The sequence below is a fragment of the Cryptomeria japonica genome, chromosome 9 (assembly GCF_030272615.1).
Source record: "Cryptomeria japonica chromosome 9, Sugi_1.0, whole genome shotgun sequence".
NCBI lineage: Eukaryota > Viridiplantae > Streptophyta > Pinopsida > Cupressales > Cupressaceae > Cryptomeria > Cryptomeria japonica.
Window position 1 is genome coordinate 467,434,549 of NC_081413.1, and position 24,432 is coordinate 467,458,980.

At 36.8% G+C, this 24,432-nt stretch overlaps 1 protein-coding gene across 1 annotated transcript; it reads left to right on the forward strand.

Moving 5' to 3' along the window:
• Positions 1-16: 16 nt before the first annotated feature.
• Positions 17-23,427, forward strand: LOC131075924 (protein MHF1 homolog). The gene is made up of 4 exons (XM_058012883.2): positions 17-202; positions 583-654; positions 21,605-21,685; positions 21,930-23,427. The coding sequence occupies exons 1-4, from the start codon at positions 70-72 to the stop codon at positions 22,073-22,075; spliced, it is 432 nt and encodes a 143-aa protein (XP_057868866.1). The 5' UTR covers positions 17-69; the 3' UTR covers positions 22,076-23,427.
• The last annotated feature ends 1,005 nt before the right edge of the window (positions 23,428-24,432 follow it).

The window sequence follows — 24,432 nt, forward strand, 5'->3', positions numbered from 1 at the left end:
TTATATGAGCTTCCCGCTTCATTCCTTTACAAATTAAACGAAAGACTAAACACTGGAAAATTCGGAACAATGGGGGAATGGGATGACGATTTAGATGCACTCGAAGACGAGCGAGGTCGTCTGACTCTGAATGACGCTCTCGCACCAGGCCTTCTCAGAGACCGCTTTCGCCTCCAAGTCATCAACGCAGCTGAAGCTGAAGGTACCCAATTCTTTTCTTCAACACTACACTGTTTTCTGTTTTAATTCCACAGAGGGAGAAAGATGAGACCTTGGATTTTTCTTCTTCTTTTTTCAATTTTATTTTGCAAAATCCTCAATTTCAATATTTTATACACAGGAGAGTTTCATGCTCGCTTTGAACCTGGTTCTCTATTAGGGAGACACCTTGTTTTGACGATTATATCATAATTCGATTGACATCATAGATGCATCTTATATTAGCTAGAGAACAAATAGGTATACGAATCTAACAAATGGGTACAAAGAGAGCACCCTGTTATTTTGATTATGTCTATATTATGTGGTTTAATCTCAGTTACTAGAGTTTTGAATTTCCTTTTTTCAATTATAACCTGACAGCCCAAAAGCACGGGATGGAAGTGTCTCCGCCAGTGATGTCTGCTTTGGTCGACCTAACAGTTAAATTTACTGGTATGTTTTGTGCTATCGAAAATGATTTGACAGAAATTAAAATCTCTCTAAACTTCAATAGATTACTGGGAATTTAAGAAAATTTGCATTGCAGTGTGTTTTTTTAAGGGTTGAAGCTGGGGTCAGGTTATGGTTTGCTTTTGTAATGTATTCCATTAATGTTATGCCACAACCTTGTCATATGTTAGCTAGATTTGTCTGCTTTTTAATTGCTGCAAGGGATGTAGAGTTTTTTCCTTTTTCTGGTAAATATTTGGTGGCATTACGATCTACCTATGATGTGGCGCTGGATGAATTTTGCTCGAATTTTAAAGAATTGTAGACATGGGTTTCCCTTGAATGTATCTCACAACTCTTATTCGACAACCTTGCCAAATGCTCCATTAGACATGTGAGCCACCTTACTGGTGAGCGGAATTTGACGCTCGGTCACGGTCTTACGAGTGTTCCTTAAACAAAGTACTACTTTGCTTGAAGTTACTATTCTTTATTTTATCATCCTATCTTTTGATAACGAGAGATTTGCATCCTAACCCTTAAAAATGTAAAGCTAAGTATATCTTTCCTTGGTCTAGATCTAAGACTCTTTTGTGTTATAGAATTCTCATTAGGACTTCTAAAAGGAAATGCGACAAAGGTATATTTATTTAGGGCCATGCATTTCATAAGGTGTTCAATGAAGTCCAGGTTAGCATTTAGTAGTTGAAAACTTCATGGATATATTGTATCCTTGGTGAACATTGAAAAATAAATGATATGTGACTGAATTATATCAAATAAACTAATGAGAAAGCAACAGATGTTGAAAAATACTGGTTTAAAGTAAGTAAAGTTGGTACCCTCTTCTTCAAGGATTTTGAGCTCCCATTGGTTGTTGATGGAAGAAGTTTATTCTTCAAAATGTATCATTTTGGTTGTGCGATGATCTTTTTCTTAAATGGAGAAAAAAATTGTAAATTTTCAAACGAATTCATTACTTTTCCCTATTTTCCATTGGCTCTATATTTGTTTAGAGTCTAGACCCACATAAACTTGGTTTTGATAAGATCCCAAAGTATTTGGGTCAAAGGAAGGGCAAAATATATAGATTTTTATGGTTATTCTGATGATAATGATTTTTCTAAAAGAAGCTTCTCATGCAGTTGCAATGAATGCATTTCATATGCAAACTGTGGGTACACATCATATTACAGCAAGGCAATATATGATGAAGAACTAACTTCAGAATCTGAGCAAGAAACCTATTCTACAAAATGTGATAACAGTGCAAAGCTGGAAATCTTGCTAATGCCTTAGAAGACTTCCTTCAAAGAAATAATTTATCTAGCTAAGAAAAGGAAGAAAAAATTTCTGAAGAAGAGAACTCTGAACACACTACTATGTATAATCAACCTGCTCCCAACCCCATCTTCTGTTATTATTTGTGTAGTCTATTATATTTTTACCAACCTTTCTTGTGTGATCTTCCCGATATAAAAAAGGTTTTATGAAGTTTTGTCTTTTACTATAGCCTGTTATATCTGTTAAATTAGAAGGTTCCAATAGGAGTTTCATAACTCTTATAGATATTGGCTCTACTATTAGTTTTGCTAAGAGTCACGTCCTTCCCCTATTATATTGGAGTTAGCAGAAAATCCTTGTGAAAGGTCTTGGTATCATAAGATCTATGAAACAAAAACCCTGTAACATACTTGTAAACCTAGGAGAGTTTAGTTCTCTATGTTATTTTTGGCAAGATGAATGCATAAAGCTCACCTTATCTTAGGATGAGATTTTTTGAAGCAGTTAAAGTGTTTTGTTTTTCATTCTAGTGGTACTATATTAGGAAACCGTAAAGAGATAAAATTCTATCATCTTCCTCAAGCACAGCATTATGTTTATGTTATTGGAAGATTTGATATAGCTAGTAAATTTCTTCCTAAAGACCCGCCGTCTTCTCTCATACAAAGAATCAAGGAACTTCTTGAAGAATGCCAGAGAAAAATATTAGAAGATTATTTCTTTAATAACCCTACACTTATATTTCAATATGACGGTTGGGTCACCTTCAAATCATACCAAGCACCTAAAAAAAACTCATATTTTATCTCCTGATTTGAGTAGAGGACAGTTAGTTTTTTGAAACACCCGGTGTTGATGTATGTAGCTAGGTCGGAGCCCTTCTAGGGCCGACCTAGCACACCTAGCGTGTATGTGGCCCTACCGGCCTTAGAAGGCATAAATGACTTCTGTATTAGCCAAGCCCTAAGTGGGCGGTATATGTAACTTGTGATCATCTCTCATTTGTATTTAACTATGACCTATCCCTCTTGGTGCCAAAGTTGACAAGGCCGACTTAAGTGAATTGGGATGCTAGTGGCACATATATATGCAAAGTCAATATCATTGTTCAAACACATCATACACACAGCGATTACATTCTCTAATCAGCAAATATCTTCCTTTAGCAGCAGTATCCAGCGAATTCATCTAAGGAGGCAGCAAATCCTTCTTGAAGACAGCGAACACCTTCTTGTAGACAGCGAACCATCAATTGAGGGCAGCAAACTTCACCCTAGGTGCAGCGAACTGTTCTTTTGGACAGCGAATAGTTGATCAGATCTGCAATTCACCTTGCAGTGACAGTGAACTCCATTCAATAGACATCGAACTCTCTTGTGGCAGCAAACATCTTGTGTATTGCAGATAAGTTCATCATTTGTGTGTTCTCCCTATCTTGTAGACCTAATACTACTGTGCTGGTGTTAAATGCTTCATGTGCTGAAGCTAAATTGTAAAGATACCTACTGATTATTGAATAATAAGATCTGAGAATTGTTGCTGGGTTTTTTCACCTCCAAGAGGGAGGTTTTCCTAGGATATACTTGGTGTTTATTGTGCACATTTGGTTCTGTTATTTCTGATTATCTTGCTACTGTCTGATCCTAAAATTAATACCTGGTTCGTCAGTACAAAGAAGCCCAAATCATCTTCGGATACAAGGATATTACTAGGAGGTTTCCAGAAGGTTTTCATAGTTTACATGAATTAATTGAGATATTTAGTCCTTCCTGTAAGATTCTATTGCACAAGATGTTTCCATGCAAAGCTTGGAGAGAACAAGATACTCTTCATTATATTCTTAATCTTGCCATCAATTTTGCAAACAGCCAACTTGAATGGATTATCAAGCATGATGTTACAAAGCTACTTGGAGACTGGTATCATCCTAACACTGGCCAGCTTGCTGTCAAGACACTAAAACATTCCTATAACTGCTACTATGTCCTCCGATTTGATGATAGCTACAACATACCTGGCATCCATTTGCTTCCAAATACTGTTAGATGGCATATCCTTGAATGGAACTCAAGATGACAGCACACCAAGAAGGTGGATGTAATCATTGTACAAAAGTGTAAATTGCGTGTGAAATTTTGGTGGACCCTGTTGATTGTAACTAGGTAGAATGCGGATTCCAATTGCCTTAAGGCAACATTGGAATCCGCCAAGGGCTGGGCCCTTCTCCCTTCTCACACGCCACACTAAAGGGAAATGTGTTCCCTATAATAGGGCCGACCCTATAACTAAAAGACACACGCCACTCAAAAGGGAAACGTGTTCCCTCTAATAGGGCCGACCCTATAAAGTAATAAAACAAATAAAAGGGATCAGCACCAAGCCGACCTCAAATAGGTCCTCTTGCCTCATATAAATAAACAACTACTTGACCTCATTAACACAATGATATCACATGCGATAATCATTCTGCAAGTGCAAAAATCAAAAGAAAGAATTCTAAATGCAAAGTGAAGGAAGTGTGCGTTGAGGCGATTGTTAATACAAGGGTGAACTTCAATAGAAGATGCGAATTGCAAGACATATGTGAAGCCAAAGACAATTTCCAGATCTGCTCATTTGAAGGTCATCTTGCTGTTATATGCAAAACAGATTCAAGAGGTGTATTGCTGTGTGAAAGGCTTAGACAAATTGGTGTGCCACATCAAAGCTACCAGCTAAGTAATGTACTGTTACAATTGGATATAATTCATAGTCAGATTTGAAGATCTGTTGGCTGGGTTTTTCCTCTTAGGAGGTTTTCCCAGGATATTTGTGTGTTGTGTTCATTTTGTTCAATTTATGTTTATGTCTAAGTCTGAAAGTAATTAAACTAAACAACAAATATATTGATTTAGTAATTAACTTCAGTTTTCTGAGAATAGGTTAAATCTAAAAGTCTAAAATTCAACATAGTATCAGAGCCAGGTTCGTACTAACCAGTGATCAGATTCAATCATGTAATTTCAGTCTCTTGTTCCTTCTTTCGTGACAGGGCCAAATAGAAATCAGATCTGAAGCAACACTGAAACCAAAAGAAAGAATTAGGTTATGGCGTGTTGATCAATGAATTAGGTCTTCAAATTGTGAACATCTTCCGTAGGCTGGAAACAAGTTTCATTGATCAGCGAACCTAATGCAAATGAGGGCGCAATTGCAACAATTAGGATATGATTCACCTTCAACCAATGGAGAAGCCTGCATGGTAGTATTTGCAATTTGTGTGGAAGTCTTCGTCAGGTTGATAGTGAATCTGACACATTTAGGTGTATTCCCTCAATAATTTAAAATAAAAGATTCGTTCATTTAACATTTAATGTTTTCATTGTCATCAAAGTCGTCTTATTGAGAGATCCTTATATTTACTACTTTTAAAGAATCTTTATTTAGTCCTTGTTAAACCGAATATTATAAGAGGGTTCTTGGTTGATTAAGGTTGTTTTTAAGGGCTTATTATTTCGTTTGGGCTGCATATTTATGTAGTGTTTAAGATCTGATCTAAATAAGAATTGCAGATCTGATCATGAAAGGTTGTGTCCCTTTCAAAGGGCAGAAATAATGAAGAGTTGCACTCTCTCAAAGGATGCTAATTGTGGAAAGGGCATACATGATGAAGAGGTGTGACCTCTCCCTCACATTGAGAGATAAAGGAAAGGAATCAAAAGCATCCAGTGACATCACCATGGATCGGATTAGATCACAACCGTTATTGAGTTACAGGTAGTAACATCTTTGTTCTTTGTGGTATGCATGGGGATGAGTTGAATATGTATGCTTAATATATGAACCCTGATAATGTTCTTATGCAGAATTTAATAGTAATATTAATATAGACTGTCATATGTATGACAGTTTAATAATGCTTTTCTAACCGTTCATATGACGATTAAGTAAATTATGTGATGGAGTCTGTAATACCTTTCAATCTCACCATCCAATTAAGGAGGGAGAATACAAGGAAGCAAGAGTACTAGGCTCCAACAGGTACGCCAACCCCAAGTGTGGGCCAAGAGGCCAAGTTGATGGGTCCTTGGTGCTCTTGGGCTTGTTGGAGAGGGATAGTATCGAGGCACCTTGGGTGATTCTCCTTGAGCTCCATAATGGGAACTGGTGTAGGGAGAGAAATGGTTTTTCTAATCTTTCATATAACTATGATATGTATATAATCTATCAAGGCATAATGAAAATGTTGACTAATCTGTTGTGCAGTGTCCAGACCAAGCTTAGTTGACAATAGTGTTCCCATATTGTAATCACTATGCACAGATCTTAATATAAGAAGGTCCCATTAGGGGACATTACACACACACACACACACACACACACACATATATATATACCACCAGCAGTTGTTGGAGTATGGAGTGCTGAAAAGGGCAAATCTGAAAATAATATTAGACTGCTGTTTTATGCTTGATCCGAAGATTAATTCCTTTGATGTATTTGCTGTTGGATGACTAGAGGTTTGATCTGAAATACCTTTATATCCTTTATTAGAATTATTTTGATTATATACTGCAGCTTTTTAATTGCTATTGATTCATGGAAGTATAGTTCTCTATCAGGCTCTCACTATCATTGCTTGTTTAGTATCTTCATTGGTAAGTATACTTCACTCTCCTTATAAACATTCTATGTCACCATCATGTGGTACTTCATTATTAAAAGGTATTCGTACTTCCTCATCTATGATATGATTGAGTTTTGACTATCAATTGAATGATTCTATATTAGATACATAAAACTCATTTTTTCAGTTGAGTACTTGTTATCATGAAGTGTGAAGTATTATGGAAATTAATGATATACACTATATCCTCAATTGCTGACTTAGAATTGTTCTAGTTGATAACTATCGTACTTTTGTGAGCTAATTGTAGACTCTATTAGGTCATACTAATGGTTGAATGCATGTACTCTCAAATCTGTGGAAACCCTGGTGAGGCAGAAAATGAACATGACTTAACCCTTATGAGTTTCTTTGTACATCCTTCATGAAAAAAAAAATTAGATTTTTGTTATAACCTGTATGGTGATGTACAAGTTTCAGGTTGTATGTTACAGGTTGGCTCTTTTAATTTGTGTCACATAAGTATTGTCTTAGCATTCTATGTTTCATTGGTTATATTGTTAAAGGGATGCATCTAACTTATCATGAATGTTGTGATCCTCACCCAAGGTCATTTTTAACAACCTCATATAGTAGGTGATGTATGTCGAGGGCCAAGGCCATACTGACATCAAAAATCCATAAGCTTGGATTGATGTGGCTTTAGAGGGAGTTTTGAAATAAGGCATAAGGATCTTCACACTCAATTAGAAGAAGTTTGAAGATATGTCATGATCATAATTGCACCATGGGTCCAATTCATAAAAGGTGAAGTTGGCATTTCTCATCCTTGTTTATGAATACTTATGATGCTATGATGCTTGGCTATCAGTCTGATATTGAGGATTAAGAGGGAGCCCTATGATCTTCAATAAAACTCTTGGTATGAAAGAGTACTTGATAAGACTAGGGTTTTGTAAAGATTCTAACCTGTTCGTTAAAGTATTTGAAATGCTAATTCTGATTCCTTATGTGGATGATCTAACTCTGACTGATAAAGATAGTCTCATGATTTAATATAAGAAAGAATTAGCTCAGAATTGAGATGGAATATCTAAATCTAAAATGCATTACTTCTAGGTTAGAAGTGTGGCAAGGCTCTAATGAAATTATTCTAAGTCAAGTTTTCTATTGTTATGTTAGAATTATGGATTGTAAACTTGTATGGAAACTAACTTGAAGAAGTTGGGTATGTCTGCAGCCAACTATGATCTTGTAGATTCATTTGAATAGAGGCAGGTTGATTGGTGAGTGCTTCAGCTAATCAAAGCTAAGCATATTGTTGCAGCCAAACATATTTTGATATTTGCAAGACACAATTGATTATGGGCTGAAGCTGCCATCATTAGAAGACTATTTAGGTTCATATTGGTCAAGAAGTGTTACGAACAAGGAAAACACTTCAAGCATTCACCCGCTGCAATCTCTTGGACCTACAGGAACAGTGCTCAATTGCATTGAGTATTGCTGAAGCTAAATACATTGTTGCAAGTGTTGCATCAAGAGAAGCAATGTGGTTTCTCAAAATTTTTGTTATGTTGTTTTGATTTATTATCAGGGTTGTATAGAGATACCTGACAATTCAATGTTTTATGGCAGGACAATCCTGTGTTGCAAATGTTCTCACCAAGTCCCTTGAAGCTTGAGTACTTCAAAAGATAGACTTGGAGCTGTGGAGAACACCGCCTTGGTTGAGAGGGAGTCTCAACCTTAGTGATACATTGTGTTGTATCAACCACCCTCTGCGGGCAATGTAAGGTGGTAGTGTAATCTTTTCAGGGAGAAGAGTAATTGTTACCATCCTCCGCGGGCAATGTAAGATGGTAGAAAAGATCCTCTCCACCCTCTACGGGCAATGTAAGGTGGATCCAGTCTATGCTTGTGTGCGAGCTGGAAGATTATGTTATGTAGTTCCATTCTATGTTTGTGTGCAAGATGGAAGACTACAATATTTTGATTATGTTTATTCCATTCTTTGCTTGTGTGCAAGATGGAGGATTATGTTTATTAGATTCCATTCTATGCTTGTGTGCAAGATGGAGGACTATGTTTTCATTCTATGCTTGTGTGCAAGATGGAGGACAATGGTTATGTAACTCCACTCTATGCTTGGGTGCAAGATGGAAGATTATGATGGTACATTCTTCTTTGGGAGAAGACTGAGGCAAAGGCAATCAATGATGGATATGTGTGATGGATGGCATGGAAAGAATCCATGATGTGCATGAATAATTGTGTATGTATTCATGACTTGCAAGTGTGCATGTTAAAGTTTTGGATTCACCCTCCACAGGCAGTACAAGATGGATACTATGGGCTACTATTTGTGGCTACTTGTTGTGATCCTCTCTAAGGAGTATTTGAAGTTGACAGCTAAGTTCAGATTACAATTTAAACATTGTATGTATTACTTAGGGCTAGACCCTAATTTTGTAACCTGGTTGTAAGATTATCTTTCTCCCTAGTTAAGAGGGAGTGTTGATTGTAACTATCTGGAATGCAGATTCCAATTGCCTTAAGGCAACATTGGAATCCGCCAAGGGCTGGGCCCTTCTCTCCCTTCTCACACGCCACACTAAAGGGAAACGTGTTCCCTCTAATAGGGCCGACCCTATAACTAAAAGACACACGCCACTCAAAAGGGAAACATGTTCCCTCTAATAGGGCCGACCCTATAAAGTAATAAAACAAATAAAAGGGATCAGCACCAAGCCAATCTCAAATAGGTCTTCTTGCCTCATATAAATAAACAACTACTTGACCTCATTAACACAATGATATCACGTGCGATAATCATTCTGTAAGTGCGAAAATCAGAAAGAAAGAATTCTAAATGCGAAGTGAAGGAAGTGTGCATTGAGGCGATTGTTAATACAAGGGTGAACTTCAATAGAAGATGCGAATTGCAAGACATATGTGAAGCCAAAGACAATTTCCAGATTTGCTCATCTGAAGGTCATCTTGCTGTTATATGCAAAACAGATTCAAGAGGTGTATTGCTATGTGAAAGGCTTAGACAAATTGGTGTGCCACATCAAAGCTACCAGCTAAGTAATGTATTGTTACAATTGGACATAATTCATAGTCAGTTCTGAAGATCTGTTGGGTGGGTTTTTCCTCCTAGGAGGTTTTCCCAGGGTATTTGTGTGTTGTGTTCATTTTGTTCAATTTATGTTTATGTCTAAGTCTGAAAGTAATTAAACTAAACATCAAATATATTGATTTAGTAATTAACTTCAGTTTTCTGAGTATAGGTTAAATTTGAAAGTCCAAAATTCAACAGACCCTCATGTCAACCACCTTAAATAAAGCTTAATGTACAATAAAGCAAGGATTGATATTGTCGGCCATTAAGCACAAATTTTCTCCTTTGCTGTAATAAAGTAGGTAACTTGTAAGTATAGGTAAGATTTGGTGTTACCAAATCCTGTAGTCATTGTAAGGCTATAAATAAGCCACTCCCAAAATTTGGCATTGGTTGAGTAGAGCGTGTGTGCCTATCTTGGTCTACAAGAAATACTGTGCTCTTCTCTTGTGCCATATGCAGTCTTGAGAATAAAAAAACTGCTTTTAGTATATGTAGAAGTTGCCAATTGAGGCCTTCTTTTCATCAACCAAGCTAAGAATCTTTAAAACAAGTCAACACAAATGAAAACCTCCCATATGAGTTTTGAATAAGATCTTTGTAACCAATGTCGCAGTTACCCTTCAATTTCTTGTAAAATGATGAAGCGGACAACACCTCTAATACCTAAAAATCAAGCACTTTTTTCAACATATTGGATTGAAGAGAAAGAATGTTTGTAAGAAAATGAGTAATTAAACATATATCAGCTCTATATTGTTTTGCAAATATCTTTTCATGGCTAAGGGTTGAGGCACTAAAGGAATCTTGTCATGTTCTTGGTCTTCTCAACCACTTTGTTAACAAACTCTAAAACATCCTACAACATCTAGTCTATTAAGTGGTACGGAGACCAAAGTTGACATCTTCCATTAACATGTAAGAAAATACTAAATAATTACTAAAATACAAAGGACAACAACAACTTAGGAGCAATTCAATTCAAGGGGGGAGAAATGTAATGACACCCACAAATAATTCAATTTAGTAATAATTGTTAGAATTTTGTGTCAGTAATTAAGTTTTTATAAGTTGTTTGCATCTTTTCTTAGTATCAATTGCAGACTTTTTAGTTAACAAAGTTTCTCGTAAAATCCAATTAGTTTACATACAAAAGACAAAATTGCTGAATGGATGATCAAAGAGATGCGGTCTACGAAATAACAGTGTCAATTTAAAAAAGAAAAAAACTTTTTTTTCAAAAAGTCTAATTCACTAACCCTAACCCTAAAGTTGCCTCACTCACACTCGAAACCCTAAAAAACTATAAATATTCATGCCCACCGTCAATCCAAATTGGCATCAACACTTTGTCATTGCACTAAGTAAGAGCAAAAGGAAGAGTAAGAGAAGGACTTCAATTGCCTTCATCAATGAACCATTTGAAGCATTCATCGAGCCTTCACGGTAAGATTTCACAAATTCATTCATTCTTATTTTTTGCATTAAGCATTCAATGGTTCATCATTGTGAGTGATTTTTGCATTTTATTGTTAAATGTTGTTTTTCTTTTGTTTTCAAATTTAAAATTCAATGTTCATATATAAAAAATATTCATAGGGTTTATAAATTATTAAATCTTGTTTTTAGGTTTGCATAACTTTTGTTTTTACCAAGGTCACTAAGAGACGGGGAGACTTGGAGACTTTGAAGATTGGTATTGGTACCGGTACGACTAATTTTCAAAAATAGGAGATGGGGGTACTTGGAGACAACAATTTTTTTCTTAATATAATTTAATAATTTCCAAAAAATATCATAACTTAGAACTTTGAAAACAAAAACAATGGTAAAGTTTAAGTTTTCACATTAACTTTAAAGTTGAAATAGACAAATCAAAATGTCAAATCACAAATGTCATTGTGTCATATAGAGTCAAAGAGTTCAAAACTCACACTACATATCTCATATTAGATTATCATTAGCTCATTACATATTGAACTCGCAGATATTTAAATGAAATTTTGAAATCTCAAAAAAAATAATAAACTGGGATATTTTTGTTTGATTTGCTTGTGAATGGGTCTCCTTTCTTTACTGGCAGCTGAGAGTGGGCTTCTATGGCTCGTGAAAGTTTTACGCAGCATGAAATGTCGTTTTAGCACATTTTCAGACACTTGTTTACTTGATTTCATGCAGGAGACACCAGGATTCTTTAGGAGACATCGAGCTTTTTTGATCGGAGATGTTAGACACGTCAGGATTCTTCCACCGTTGGTGTCCTATGCACCCTCGAGTCTCCGGAAACGGTACTAGTATTGGAGACACGTCTTTGGCTTCGAGATGCATCTCAGGGGGTCGGAAACGCGTCTCTCAGTTTCATTGGTTTTTACTATTTCGAGCTTGATAAAAGCTATTTTAGAGTATTTGAACTAAGTTGCTGGTTTGGGTTCGAGCTCGCGTTCAAGTTCGAGGTTCATTCAAAAAAAATTTGGGTTTTGGGATTGTTAGTACAAAAGGATATGAAAATAAAATATATATACATATATGCATTAGTAGTTAAGTTCAAAATACACCACTATGCTAATAGTCAAATAACATAGCAAGATACACCACCATATTAATAGTCAAAACTCAACTATCATGATGTATATTAAAGTTTTAGTTCAAATAACATAGCAAAAGCGTATTGAAGGAGACATTTCCCTTGTAGATTTGAAAAGATGTGGACTAGACACCTGGATCTGGAAAGTAAGATTAAGGACTGGTGGCAGGTCAGTATTGAAGGAAATGTCATGTACAAAGTGGTCAAAAAGCTGAAGATTGTTAAAGATAATGTTAAGAAGTGGAATAAGGAATGCTTTGGGAATATCTTTACCTCAAAAGCTACAACCCTCTTAGAGCTCAAGGAAATCCAGGATGAGATACAAAATAATGGTTACACTAATACGTCTAGAGATACTAAAGATGCTATTCTTATGAGATATCATGATATTATAGCTAAAGAGGAAACCTACTGGAAACAAAGATCAAGAAATGTCTGGTTGAAGGAAGGGGATAGGAATACTAAATACTTCCATATGTCCACATTAAGACATAAGGCCATTAACAAAATTGTTCAAATTAAAGTGAATGGCAGATGTGTTGTAGAAGATGATTCCATGAGCAGGGCTGCTATGGACTTTTTCTCCAATTTACTTGCTAAGGATCAGAATTTGGATATACAGGCCCAAAGGGACCTCCTGAACAGAATACCTACCATTTTAGGGGATGATCAGAATGCTCACCTGACTGCCATCCCTTCCCATGATGAAATTCTGATAGCTGTCAACTCCTTTGAGGGCAACAAGGCCCCAGGTCCGGACGGCTTTCCTATGTTCTTCTTTCAAATGTACTGGCATATTATTGGAGATGATGTTACCAGAGCTGTAAAAGAGTTTTTTGGTGCTAGAAATTTTTTGAAAGAAGTTAATGGTACTTTTATTGCTCTTATCCCCAAAAAGATGGGGGCTGACTCAATGGATCTCTTTAGACCTATTAGTCTATGCAACTCTCTTTATAAGATAATCTCCAAGGTTCTTACCTCTAGAATTCTTAAGTTGCTCCCCTCCATCATTTTGCCTCAGCAAAGCGGTTTTGTCCCGGGTAGACAAATTTTGGATTCAATCATCTCTGTCTATGAAAATATCCACTTTGTCTTTCTCTAAAAAAGAAGGTTTTTTTCTGAAGCTTGACCTCTCTAAAGCCTATGATAGAGTGGATTGGGATTTTATGATGGATGTTCTCTCTGCTTTTGGCTTCAGCTCCAGAAGTGTTAGCCTTATCAGGCAACTTGTCTCTTTGGCTTCTTTCTCTGTTTTAATGAATGGATCTCCTTCTCCTTTCTTTAAAGCTTCTAGAGGTCTCAGGTAGGGGGACCCTCTATCCCCAGTTATCTTTATCATTATGGTGGAATGTCTGGGGAGATGTATTGGAAAGCTGGTTGAGAAAAGGGAGTTTTGTGGTTTGAATCCTTCTTCGGCAGATCAAATATGTTCCCATTAGTAGTTTGTTGATGACTCTTTAATAATGGGGAAAGCTACAGTGAAGGATTCTAGAAGAGTAAAAAAGGCTTTGGATAACTATGGAGATGCTATTGGTCAACTTATAAACTGGTCTAAAAGCTTTGTTTATTTTATCAATACCTCGGAGAGAAGGAGGATCAAAATTAGTAATATTCTGGGTTGTAAAATTGGTAGTCTGCCTGCTTCTTACTTGGGGCTCCCCTTATGCCATGATCCTCCGGATACTTTTTGGGGAGCCTTGGTGGATAAATTCCACAAGAAGCTGTCTGGCTAGAAGGGTGCTCTTCTTAGTCAAGCAGGTAAGGTTCAACTTTTGAAATCCACTCCTCAAAGTATTCCTCTCTACGCCATCAGTATGTTTAGGATTCCTGCTAAGTATGCGGAGGCCATTGAAAAGATTTAGAGATCTTTTTTATGGACAGGGGTTGAGGAGAAGAAGAGAATGAACTTGATTGCATGGGAGAAGGTCTGCAAGCTTGTAAATAAAGGAGGTCTGGGTCTTAGAAGAATAAGAGACATAAATGTGTTCCTTATGGCCAAGCAGATTTGGAGAGGATATAGAAATCAAGGAGAGTGGAAAACGATATGGGATAACAAATATAAAAGTCAATGTCCGACACTTCAAAGCTTCCTCAAAGCGGAGATTATCCCAATTGGATCCAATATTTGGAAAAATGTCTCTAGAACAAGAGACTTAATTGTCAAAGGTGCAAAATGGAAATTGGGGAAAGGGAATCTTATCTAGTTTTGGGATGACCCTTGGCTTCTGGAGATCCCTTTGAATGAAAACCCTGAGTGGAACAGATTTCAGAACCAATGCAAGGAAAGATTTGGAACCAAGGTGGAGGATTACTGGAAAGATGGATAGTGGAAGGACTTATCTCAGGTGGACCAGTCTTTGGGTAGTCTGAATAAAGTCATGAACTCTATGGTGAGGGTTGAAGAAGAAGACCATTTAATTTGGAAATTCATAGCTAGTGGTACTTTTACTGTGGCTTCTCTGTATCATCAACAGTTCTACAACATGGAAAGCCCATGCTGGGCTAAAGCATGGGTGAAAGGCCTCACCCCTAAGATAAATATTTTCTTCTGGACAGCCCTTCAAGATAAAATTCTTACTACTGAGAATATCAGAAAAAGAGGTATTAGTATGCCTAGTTTTTGTATTCTTTGTAAGCAGAATGAGGAGACTATAAATCATATGCTCTTTCATTGCCCTTTCTCTGCTGATGTCTGGGGAAGTTGTTTGGATCACTTCAAAGTCAGTTGGGGTTTCCCCAAGTCGATTCAAGAGATTTTCAATTCTTGGCATCATCCTTCAAGAAATAAATCCACAACCTTATTATGGAAAATTGCTTTACCTCACATGTGTTGGGGCATATGGAAAGAGAGAAATGATAGAGTTTTCAGAGAAAAGACTACTAAGGTTAAAATTGTGTTTGAAAAAATAAGAAGTATAGTGGAAAATATGAATATCATAGGCGGTATTGATAATCCTCAAGATAAGGATGATCAATTTATCTACAAAAAGTGGAGATTAAAGGTTCAAGAGTGCTTTCAGATCAACCCTAGAGAGGGTGTGATATGGATCAGTCCGCCCAAGGGATGGATGAAAATCAATTTTGATGGGGCCTCAAAGGGTAACCCGGGTGTTGTAGGATGTGGAGTGGTCCTAAGGGATGAATGGGGAATATGCAAAATCATAAAATGTATTCCCATAGGAAATCAGACTAATCATGTTGCCGAAGCCATGGCGGCTTACCATGGGATGATCCTTGCCAAGGAAGCTAAATGCACTAAAGTTTGATGTAAGGAGACTCTTTAAACATAATCAATTGTTTAAATATGAAATTCCCGCCTTCTTGGTCAATTAGTAATGCTATTAAAGCAACTAGGAAAATCAGTGAAGAATTTGAAATGTGTGTTTTTTACACGTGTATAGGGAGGCCAACTCCTGTGCTGATTGGGCAGCCAACTTGGCTTGCCAATCGGGAGACATCATTACTAATTATGGTGAAATGGAGATTGCAAGTGATATGAAATCCCTGCTTAATTAGGATTGGAGCCAGACAAGGCAACGCTGTACTTTCAATCATTATTTCTAATGCCCCTTCCGCCTTTTTCGATGCAGGGTTTTATCGAAGATAATGAGCATTTATATAGGTGTCTTATCATTATTATCTGGCACGGATTCTGGGCATTCTTACAGAGTACCCACAGAAACCAGAGGAGAGGTTATCAAGCTGAGAGAAGGAATTGCAAGGAAGGTGCTGGAAAAATGGGAGGTAACAAGAAAAGATTTGAACCTACTTTCTGCTGTGATTGGAGAAAGAACAAAGAAGTTTGGGATATCCTTTAGCAGGGGGGTCTGAATGTTTTCATGGAGCGACTAAGTGGGAAAGACCCCACAATCATAGCTATTTCATCAAGAACTGGAAAAATGGCAAAATCCTTATCGGATCCCAGATGATGAATGTTGATGAAGAGGTCATTGCCGAGGCCACGGGGATGACTACTGAGGGAATGAAATTTTACAGGGACCGAGGCATATCAGATAAAGCAACAGATAAGTTTCCTATCACGGACGAAGAGAGGAGAAAGATGATTAAAATCGACAACTCCTACCATGCTCCGAAGAGAATTTGCAGGCCATGGAGGTTTGTTTTACTCGCTTCTATTGCATACATTACCTTAGATGGTAGGTTTACCAGAGCCTACGGGCATCACTTTGTTTTGCTCAACCACTTTCGTCATGGGGAAAAGGTGAGCCTACCCTATTACCTAGCATGCTCAATGGATCATACTATAAAGGAGGTTGAGAAGGATCCTAAAGGCGACCATGCCCTCCACTAGGGGCTTATGGCCCTGGTTTATAATATGCTTAAGGGGAAGTGAATTGAAAAGCCTATTAAAGGCAAAAATGCAAGAGATGAGACAACGGAGAGTGAAGCTAGCGGATTTAACTTTGAATCGGAGACCGAGGGAGAATCGGAAGAAACTAGCAAAAAAGGGAAGAATAGGGCCAAGAAGAGAAGGATTATTGTGGAATCAGAAATGTCGGATTCTAAAACCGCATCCTTTGAGAAAAAAATTGTTAAAAAAAAGAAAGGGAAAGCTACTGGAAGGCAGACTCAGAGGAAGAATACTAAAAAGGGTAACATTTCAGACATCAACCACATTTTGGTTGATTTTGAGGAGGAGACTGAAGAAAACAAGAAGGTTGAGGGTCAGGATAAAGAAGGGGAGGGTAACCTGGTGATGGGCAATATTGAGGTCGTGAATACCACAAGTCTGCAAAAGGAGGATAAAGGGGATAAAAGTGGCAATGGTGACAATGATACTATTAAAGCCTTCTGTGAGACTGTCGCTACCATGGTGAAGGATATCAATAGTTTGAAAACAGATACGTAGGCTATCGCAAGAGTTATGGTTGGTGATAAGCCCCTGGTTGAACATGTTAAAGAATTGGTTGCCGTTCTGCATAATGCGGAAGCTATTGAATGTATGGTTGGAAAAATCATAGCCATGGAAAAAAAGGTCAATGAGATGGGAGATAGAAAGGAAATGGCAAATAAAATGAATGACTTTGGCAGCAGAATTGACAGGTTGGAACTCAACGTCAAGAAGATTGCAAACCAAAATTTCCAAATCCTCAAATCGTCGGTGGACAACATGAACATCCTTATCAACAGGTTTGAGAACAATGCTGAGAAGGATGGTGATAAAGAGCAGTTGGACAAGAAGGGTCATGAAAGGAGGACCAGAGCTAACACAAAGATCAAGGGCGGCATCAAAGGTCGTGAGCTGGAGGAATTGAAGACCTCAGCGAACAACATGAAACAAATGGTTGTCCATGCTGAGGAAATTATGAATAGTATTTAGGTCTCTGTTGGTGTCCTAGGTTCAGTCTTTTTGCTGTCTCTGTGCTTTCCTTTCGCTGTCTGTTCTGGGTTTTTAATGATATGTTATGTTAGTTGATCCCTTTCGGTGGGATTATTTTGTCTTTTTGAAGTGATCAGGCACTTTTTTCTAGCAGTTCTGTTCTCCTGGCTTGTACAAGGTTCGGGTACCTTTCAAATACCTGCTTTTACTTAATCAAAACATAGCAAAATAGTAAATACATCACCATATTAGCGTTTTAGTTCAAAAATAATAATGTCAAGTGTCAACAATCAGCCATCAACGATAAAATATCATATGGGTCATAAAAAATATCATCATCATCCTCCATATGCTGTGGTAAATTAGAAGAACCACAAAAAATGCCACTGGGAGTGGCATTGGCAGTGGTACTAGCAATTAAGTTTGTTTTGGTAAGTTGTAAGCTTCTGTAATTGATGGTGAGGATGCCACCAAGACTAGTGTCTAAAGTATCTTGTTTTCCAAAGTATTTATCAATGGTTCATTGTTAAATTGTTTAATGGATTTAACTAATTTTGACTGTCCACGTACTACAATATACTATCTATGGCTTGTGGGGAGTCTACTTTTATCAGGGCACTTAATGTTTGCATGAGTAGCCTTTTTTATTGCTTTCTAGAGATGCTTTTAGGACAGGGTTGAAGCAATTAGATTTACGAGCAAAGAAGTTTTGTTTTTTCAATCTATTGTGCAAAAATGAAATAGGTCTTACCTTTTTGGTGTTTTAAGAGGTCAAATTAGGGTGGGGGAGGTCGGATTTGTCTTTTTCGTTAAAAAAACACTTATAAAAAGTAAAAAATATTAACATTTCGGTCAAATTCTTCACAGGTCCCTTGAAAAGCATCAAAATTCTTCTCAGGTTCTTCCTGGGTTCACAAGGCCGAACCCATAGGTTGTGGGTTGGACCCTGTTCGAATCCACAGGGAACCGGATCCAAACCCGGACCCCAGGGTCTCCCTACAAGACCCGGTAATGTAGGTTTGCAACTTTCCAAATTTAAATTTTATGCACCTCTTTGGAGTGGCACATGCCTCTCCATTGGGCTACAATATTTAATGCCTTTAAAACTTTTTGCCCTTTTCTCCTTGATCGGAGCTCCGATATTTGCCTCATTGGATGTGTTGGAAAGCTCCTTTGCTTGGCCCTGCAAAGATACTAATTATAGATGTAAAACATCATTGATGACCATGACAATTAATCAAGTATTACTCATAGGAAATGACAAGTTTTTGGTTTGAAACTTATCACAATACGGAAAATTTCATATGGGTAAGAAAACAAAAAAAAAGGTAGCCGTTGTAGCTTTTTTTGTAATATGAAATAGCAATGCAGATTGTCTATAATAAACGTGTATCTATGTATCTTTCTAATAAATTGTTCAAAAAGAAATAAAAGGTCTTGATTTTGTTAGAGGAGATTTTTACCTTCATGGGGGTTGTTGGGTTGGTTGTCAAAGACGGTGAATTAGGTTAGTGCAGAATTTGGTTTGCTATATGCAATATTCTGTTTCTCAATGTATGACGCTGTTTTTGGCAGCCCTACTCATGGGAAATGAATGCAATATTTCTTCAATGAGAAAACCAATATAGGTTGATAAGGATGGGAAATGATTCTCGATCAAGCTAAAAATGAAGAATTGGAACTAGAAGCAAGAAACTTTCCAATGAGAGCTATGATTTTAAAATAATAAACGAAAGAAGTAATCAAAGGAATTGTTAGCTTAGTTGAAAAAAGTTTTACAATAGCTAAAAGGATTGGCTCCAAAGCAAGAAGGGCAACATGAGACTCAATCAAAGCATTGCTGCCAAAAATTATATCCAATAGATAGTCAAATTTGGAATTTGATGAATCTCTTGGACCAAAGAGTGTTGAGGCCCAACACATCCACTAGAGGATAGTCGGTAGTGTTGGTACACAAGAAAGATGACATATGGAGAATATATAGTTATTAGTGGGTTCATAATAATAGCATTGTTAAGAATAGATACCTTCACACTCAATCGTGATGTATTTGATTAGTTACAAGTGAAGTACTTCAACAATTTGGATTCTGATCTAGATATCATCCATCATGTGTGAAGATGTGTGGAAGACTACATTGATGGCCAAACAAGGTTTGTATCAATGGTTATTATTTCCTTTTAGTAGTGAAATCCCCAAGCCACCTAATGCGGTTGATGAATAATGTTTTGTGTTCTTCGAGAAGTTGCAAGGATATAATTAGAGGCTATAGGTGTTCAAAGGGACTTTGCCAATCTCCAAGTAGAAGGCTGTCGACTTCTTGTATTCAAGGCCACCAGGTCTCCTTGTTCCATTTTGATAAAATCCCCTTAGGCCTTCCCCTATCTCAATGTTAACCTTATGCTAGCCCTCATGTTTTGGTCCCAAATATTTGTTAATCCTGATTACCATAAACATGCTCGTCTTGTTGATAATTGTGGCCTTGGTAAAAACATTGTTTCATGCCATCATCTTCAAATTATTTCCACTCCATTTGTTTGAGGGCTGGCTATCCTTTTTGCAAGTTCCTTTCCACAATTCTCAAATTCTTTAAATTTTGGTTTTTGCATGCCTTTCTCTTTCCTTTATTTAGTACCTAAACGTATGTATTTAGAAGAGGAGGTGTTATTCATGAGTAGATAAGTGACATTTGATAGAATCAAAATTGACAATATGAAGAAAGAGGAAATTGCGAATTGGGATAACAAAAGGTAGATAGACAAGAAAATGGGAGAAAGAGCAGCAATTAAAGGCTTTAGGGTGGTAACCATGAGTTGATGAGAGGAGAGCATTATAAGGGAACCTACCATGTTTTCACACCGTATGAATGTCTGAACTTGTATTTTGATCTCTTGTATAGCTACACATGTAAAATTTGAGCTTCCTTATATATATAGATAATATCTCATGTGTGGGGTTTTGATCGATAGGACTGGTTTACATTGAGTGATTTGTCAGTGGGAGGTCAGCTGTTTGAAATCTGTGCCCTTGTTGTCCTCCTCTAGGTGGTTTAACTTTGCTGAGGCAAGGGGGGAGGGGAGGGAATAGAGGCAGTCCTTTTAAAATTGGAGTCTCTGATTCACACACACACATACTGCCGTCCCCCCCAAAAGCCCTTCTGGATTGCCATCCCTGAAACACTGTGGAACATAGCTTTTACTTTATAATCATCTTGATTTCCTATAGTAATCATCTTCTATATGGAATTATTTTCCTGAAAAAGACCCTCATTTTTCCCAAATGGACTAAAATTAAAATGCCATTGAATGTTCATGTAAATAGACCTTTTGAATTTTACCTTTCATAGTCATTTTGAATAATGAATATATTGTCACATAAATGGCTGCAAGATTTATAAAATAGACACCCTTTCTTAGCAGAAACAAGGCCAGTTACGTTTATCTTGTCAGATGCTGACCTGTCAATATTTGTCTCTGACCATCACTTTGCAAAAGTGGTGTTCACAACCAAGGGCGAATGCCTTGGTGGGTGATCCCATCACTCTGTTCTAATTACCAGTATGACAGCTACCTGATTCTTGCATTTTCTTACAAACTGTCCCATAACTCCTCCAAGGAATTTCATAATGGAAAATTTTCATTTTTCATTCAAAAACTCTTCCAACAAATGTAAGGATGCAAGTCATCAAGAATGCATGGATCACATTTGCCATAAAAAAATATTTAATTGTTGATTATTTCAGTGGCCCTACATGATGGATAAACCTTTACCAGTACAAGTAATGTCCTAAAGTTATGCTTCATGATTATGACAGTTGTCAATTTCTCATTTTTAATTGTGACCTGTCCAATAGCTCTTCCAATGAATATTAGGATGCAAAAAAAATGTTTTTCTCTTCTCTATGTATACTCTATATTTATGTGCTTTTGATGCCTCCATTTTTCATGCTTGTTGTCGCTTAGATACTTGGTTTTGTCATAATTAACTCAATCTTCTCTTCTCCTGGTAAGACAGAACAGCTGGCAAGGGACCTTGAGATGTTTGCACAACATGCAGGTCGCAAATCAGTTAACATAGACGATGTCATTCTTTCTGGTAAGTTCATAAGACTACTTTGTTTTTGTGCTATAACTAGGAAAAAGCTATAACTTGGTAAGATTTTTTGTAGTTTTCCTCTGACGCATTAAAGAGAATATAGACAATAGATAATAAAGATTCTCTTAGAAGCTTTATATTTGGGAATGAAGCCAATTTTTTAATTTTTTTAAACAATTATCAAGCACCTATGAAACGCACTCTTCTCTACCGTCTGTGCTAAACTGCTTTAAATTTTTTACAGCTCGTAGGAATGAAGATGTATTAGCATCACTAAAAGCCTTCTCCCAGGAATTACTGAAGGGAAAGGAGAAACAAGTGGAAAGGAAGCGAAAGAAGGCAGCCTCAAAGGGAGAGAGTTCTGCCATGGATGTAGAAGTTGATAAATAGTTTAACAGGGTAATCTTGAGAGGGTAAAATTTATACAAACTGACTTTTAATTGTAATTTAAGGAGGATAGGTGGTATTTCACACTGAACATGTTAGTCTAATAAAGCTTAGCTGAAGGGTGAAGGTAATCGCACTAGTTGTGCTAGGTTTGGAGAATGTAATCTCAAAAAGCTACCATCAAACCCTTGGGTAGTTGACAGAAGATTCTGCGGATACTTTGTTCTGTTGGAGGTTGCTCTATCGTTTGCAAGGAATATAATGTTCTTTGTACTGATGGCTAACTCTAACGGGTAGTGTTCCTTTCTGAATTAGCCCAATTATGCACTAGAACTCAATGGCATAATCAGAAAAGACTACCATACTAGATCAGCATATACTGATTGCATACTAAATAACGGGTCAGCTAGTATATTTAATTGCCCTGGTAAGTGGCCACTCTCTCCTGCAACTTGTAATATACCGACAGAGTTTATAAAGATAACACAACACCTGAGGGATTAGGAGTATGCCAATATCATGATGGAAAGGTGAAGTCTTGGTTTGATTAAGATTTGGAATCTAATAAAATAATGCAGTAGAAACCATTGGCATTAGACAGGAGTTATGTATGGAGTTAACTCCTGTGGATCCTTCTATATTTAATTTTTCTTGTGATAGAACTCGTGATCCCCATCTTACCAAGAGAAACAATGGTTCTTCTTCAGTGATGATTAAAGCATAGGGAACGAACTTCAGAAAAAATGCTAATTGCTCAATGAATGAGTTGTGAATAGTTTGAATAATGCAGAACCAACATAGTTATAAAAAGCAATTTAAGATTACTGGAATCTTGATGAAGTTTCCCTCCATCAAGGAGGCAGGCCTTGACTTTCTGAAAGAGACTATTATTCTTGCTTTATCTAAGTTCTGCTGCATCCATGATATTCTTTGTCTGGGAATGGCTCTGGTGTGATAGTGGTAGTATAAATGCCAAAGTAGCTGAAAACTTGATCCTGCAGCCATACATGGACGAGAGAAAGCCTAGAATAGCTCCAATTGGTGATTCAGCATGTCATCAAGGTATCGGAGAGATTTGGGAGTGGCTTCAGAATTCTGTTTGCTGTCTTCAAAAACTAGAACTCTGGGGAAGAAATCTTTCTATGTTTTTCCTTTTTACTGTTTGATTATGGAGTCAAGTTAATGGGATAGCCAAATATTTGTTGATGCTATTTTTTTATCCTCCTTTGATTGCTGATGGTTGGCTGCAGTTGCATTAGCTAATAGGCTACTTTTGTTGTCAGAAATCTGGAGTACTTAATCTTAGTATTATTTTGAAGGTTTATATGCAAACATGAATAATAAATTTCTTCTGACTTTCTTGCAAAGTAATTACAGTACTATTAAAAACAGTTGGTAATCTTTATGTATTTTAATGGCGAGTTTACCTGTTGGGGCACTTGGTTATACCTTTAAATTAAGTCTGCTATGCTGATGGTAGTGTAATGCTGGAAGGATTGGAGACTTGAAACTTGAGCTCAATGTGAAAGGTTTTTAACCAAGTTCCCAGGATGGGGATGTCAGGGGATGAGGGATGTGTTTTGGGGGCAAGGGATGTATATACAAAATTAGGGAAATTTTAAGATAGAGGAAAATTTCAAATATTCATATGATAATATTGATAAAGCATTCATCATATACATTATAGATCTTTTATACATAACATGTGTGGAATTGAGAGTTCACATGAGAGAACATAAGTTTTTTCAATTTTCATAATACATGGACCACTAAATTGCTTTCATTATTCAGTGACAATATGCTAGGGATTTAAAAAAATAGTATACAAGTTACAACAAAATGCTCAAATGCTGCAAATTTCACTTTCAACTACAACATGACAAATACAACAATCAAGAAAATTTTATTTTATTTCCCCATTTAGGGTGAGTTGGGGTGTGAGGGTTGGCATGTGAAGTCAGTTTTCTTTATCTTGGAGAGAATGTATTAATTATCCACAAGAACTCCCATGTAGGAGGCTCACAGCTAACCATTGCATTGTGGGGTCATCCCCCCACAAAAGACTAATTAATTGCTTTAGAATTCACAATTATGTTGACCTTTGAAGTTTAGGGAATGCCTTGAAATGTTCATAAAGAAAATGTTAATACTAGACCTCTACTAACAGAAGATGTTTACAAAGATCATCAACTTTTAAATAATCAAAAGAGTAGGGAATAGATGTGCAATATTGTGATGTACCCTTTTTATTTTATTGGGTTTTTATGTATTTTATTGAGTACTCCAAGAATGAAAATAAACACAAACAACTATTGTATTGAATTGAAATCATGAATATATGTTTCCTTATTTTTTGAGTT

Coding starts and splice junctions, on each gene's coding strand:
- LOC131075924 (XM_058012883.2), top strand. CDS start 70: ATGGGGGAATGGGATGACGATTTAGATGCACTCGAAGACGAGCGAGGT. Junction 203..582: donor CAACGCAGCTGAAGCTGAAG/GTACCCAATTCT, acceptor ATAACCTGACAG/CCCAAAAGCACGGGATGGAA. Junction 655..21,604: donor CCTAACAGTTAAATTTACTG/GTATGTTTTGTG, acceptor CTGGTAAGACAG/AACAGCTGGCAAGGGACCTT.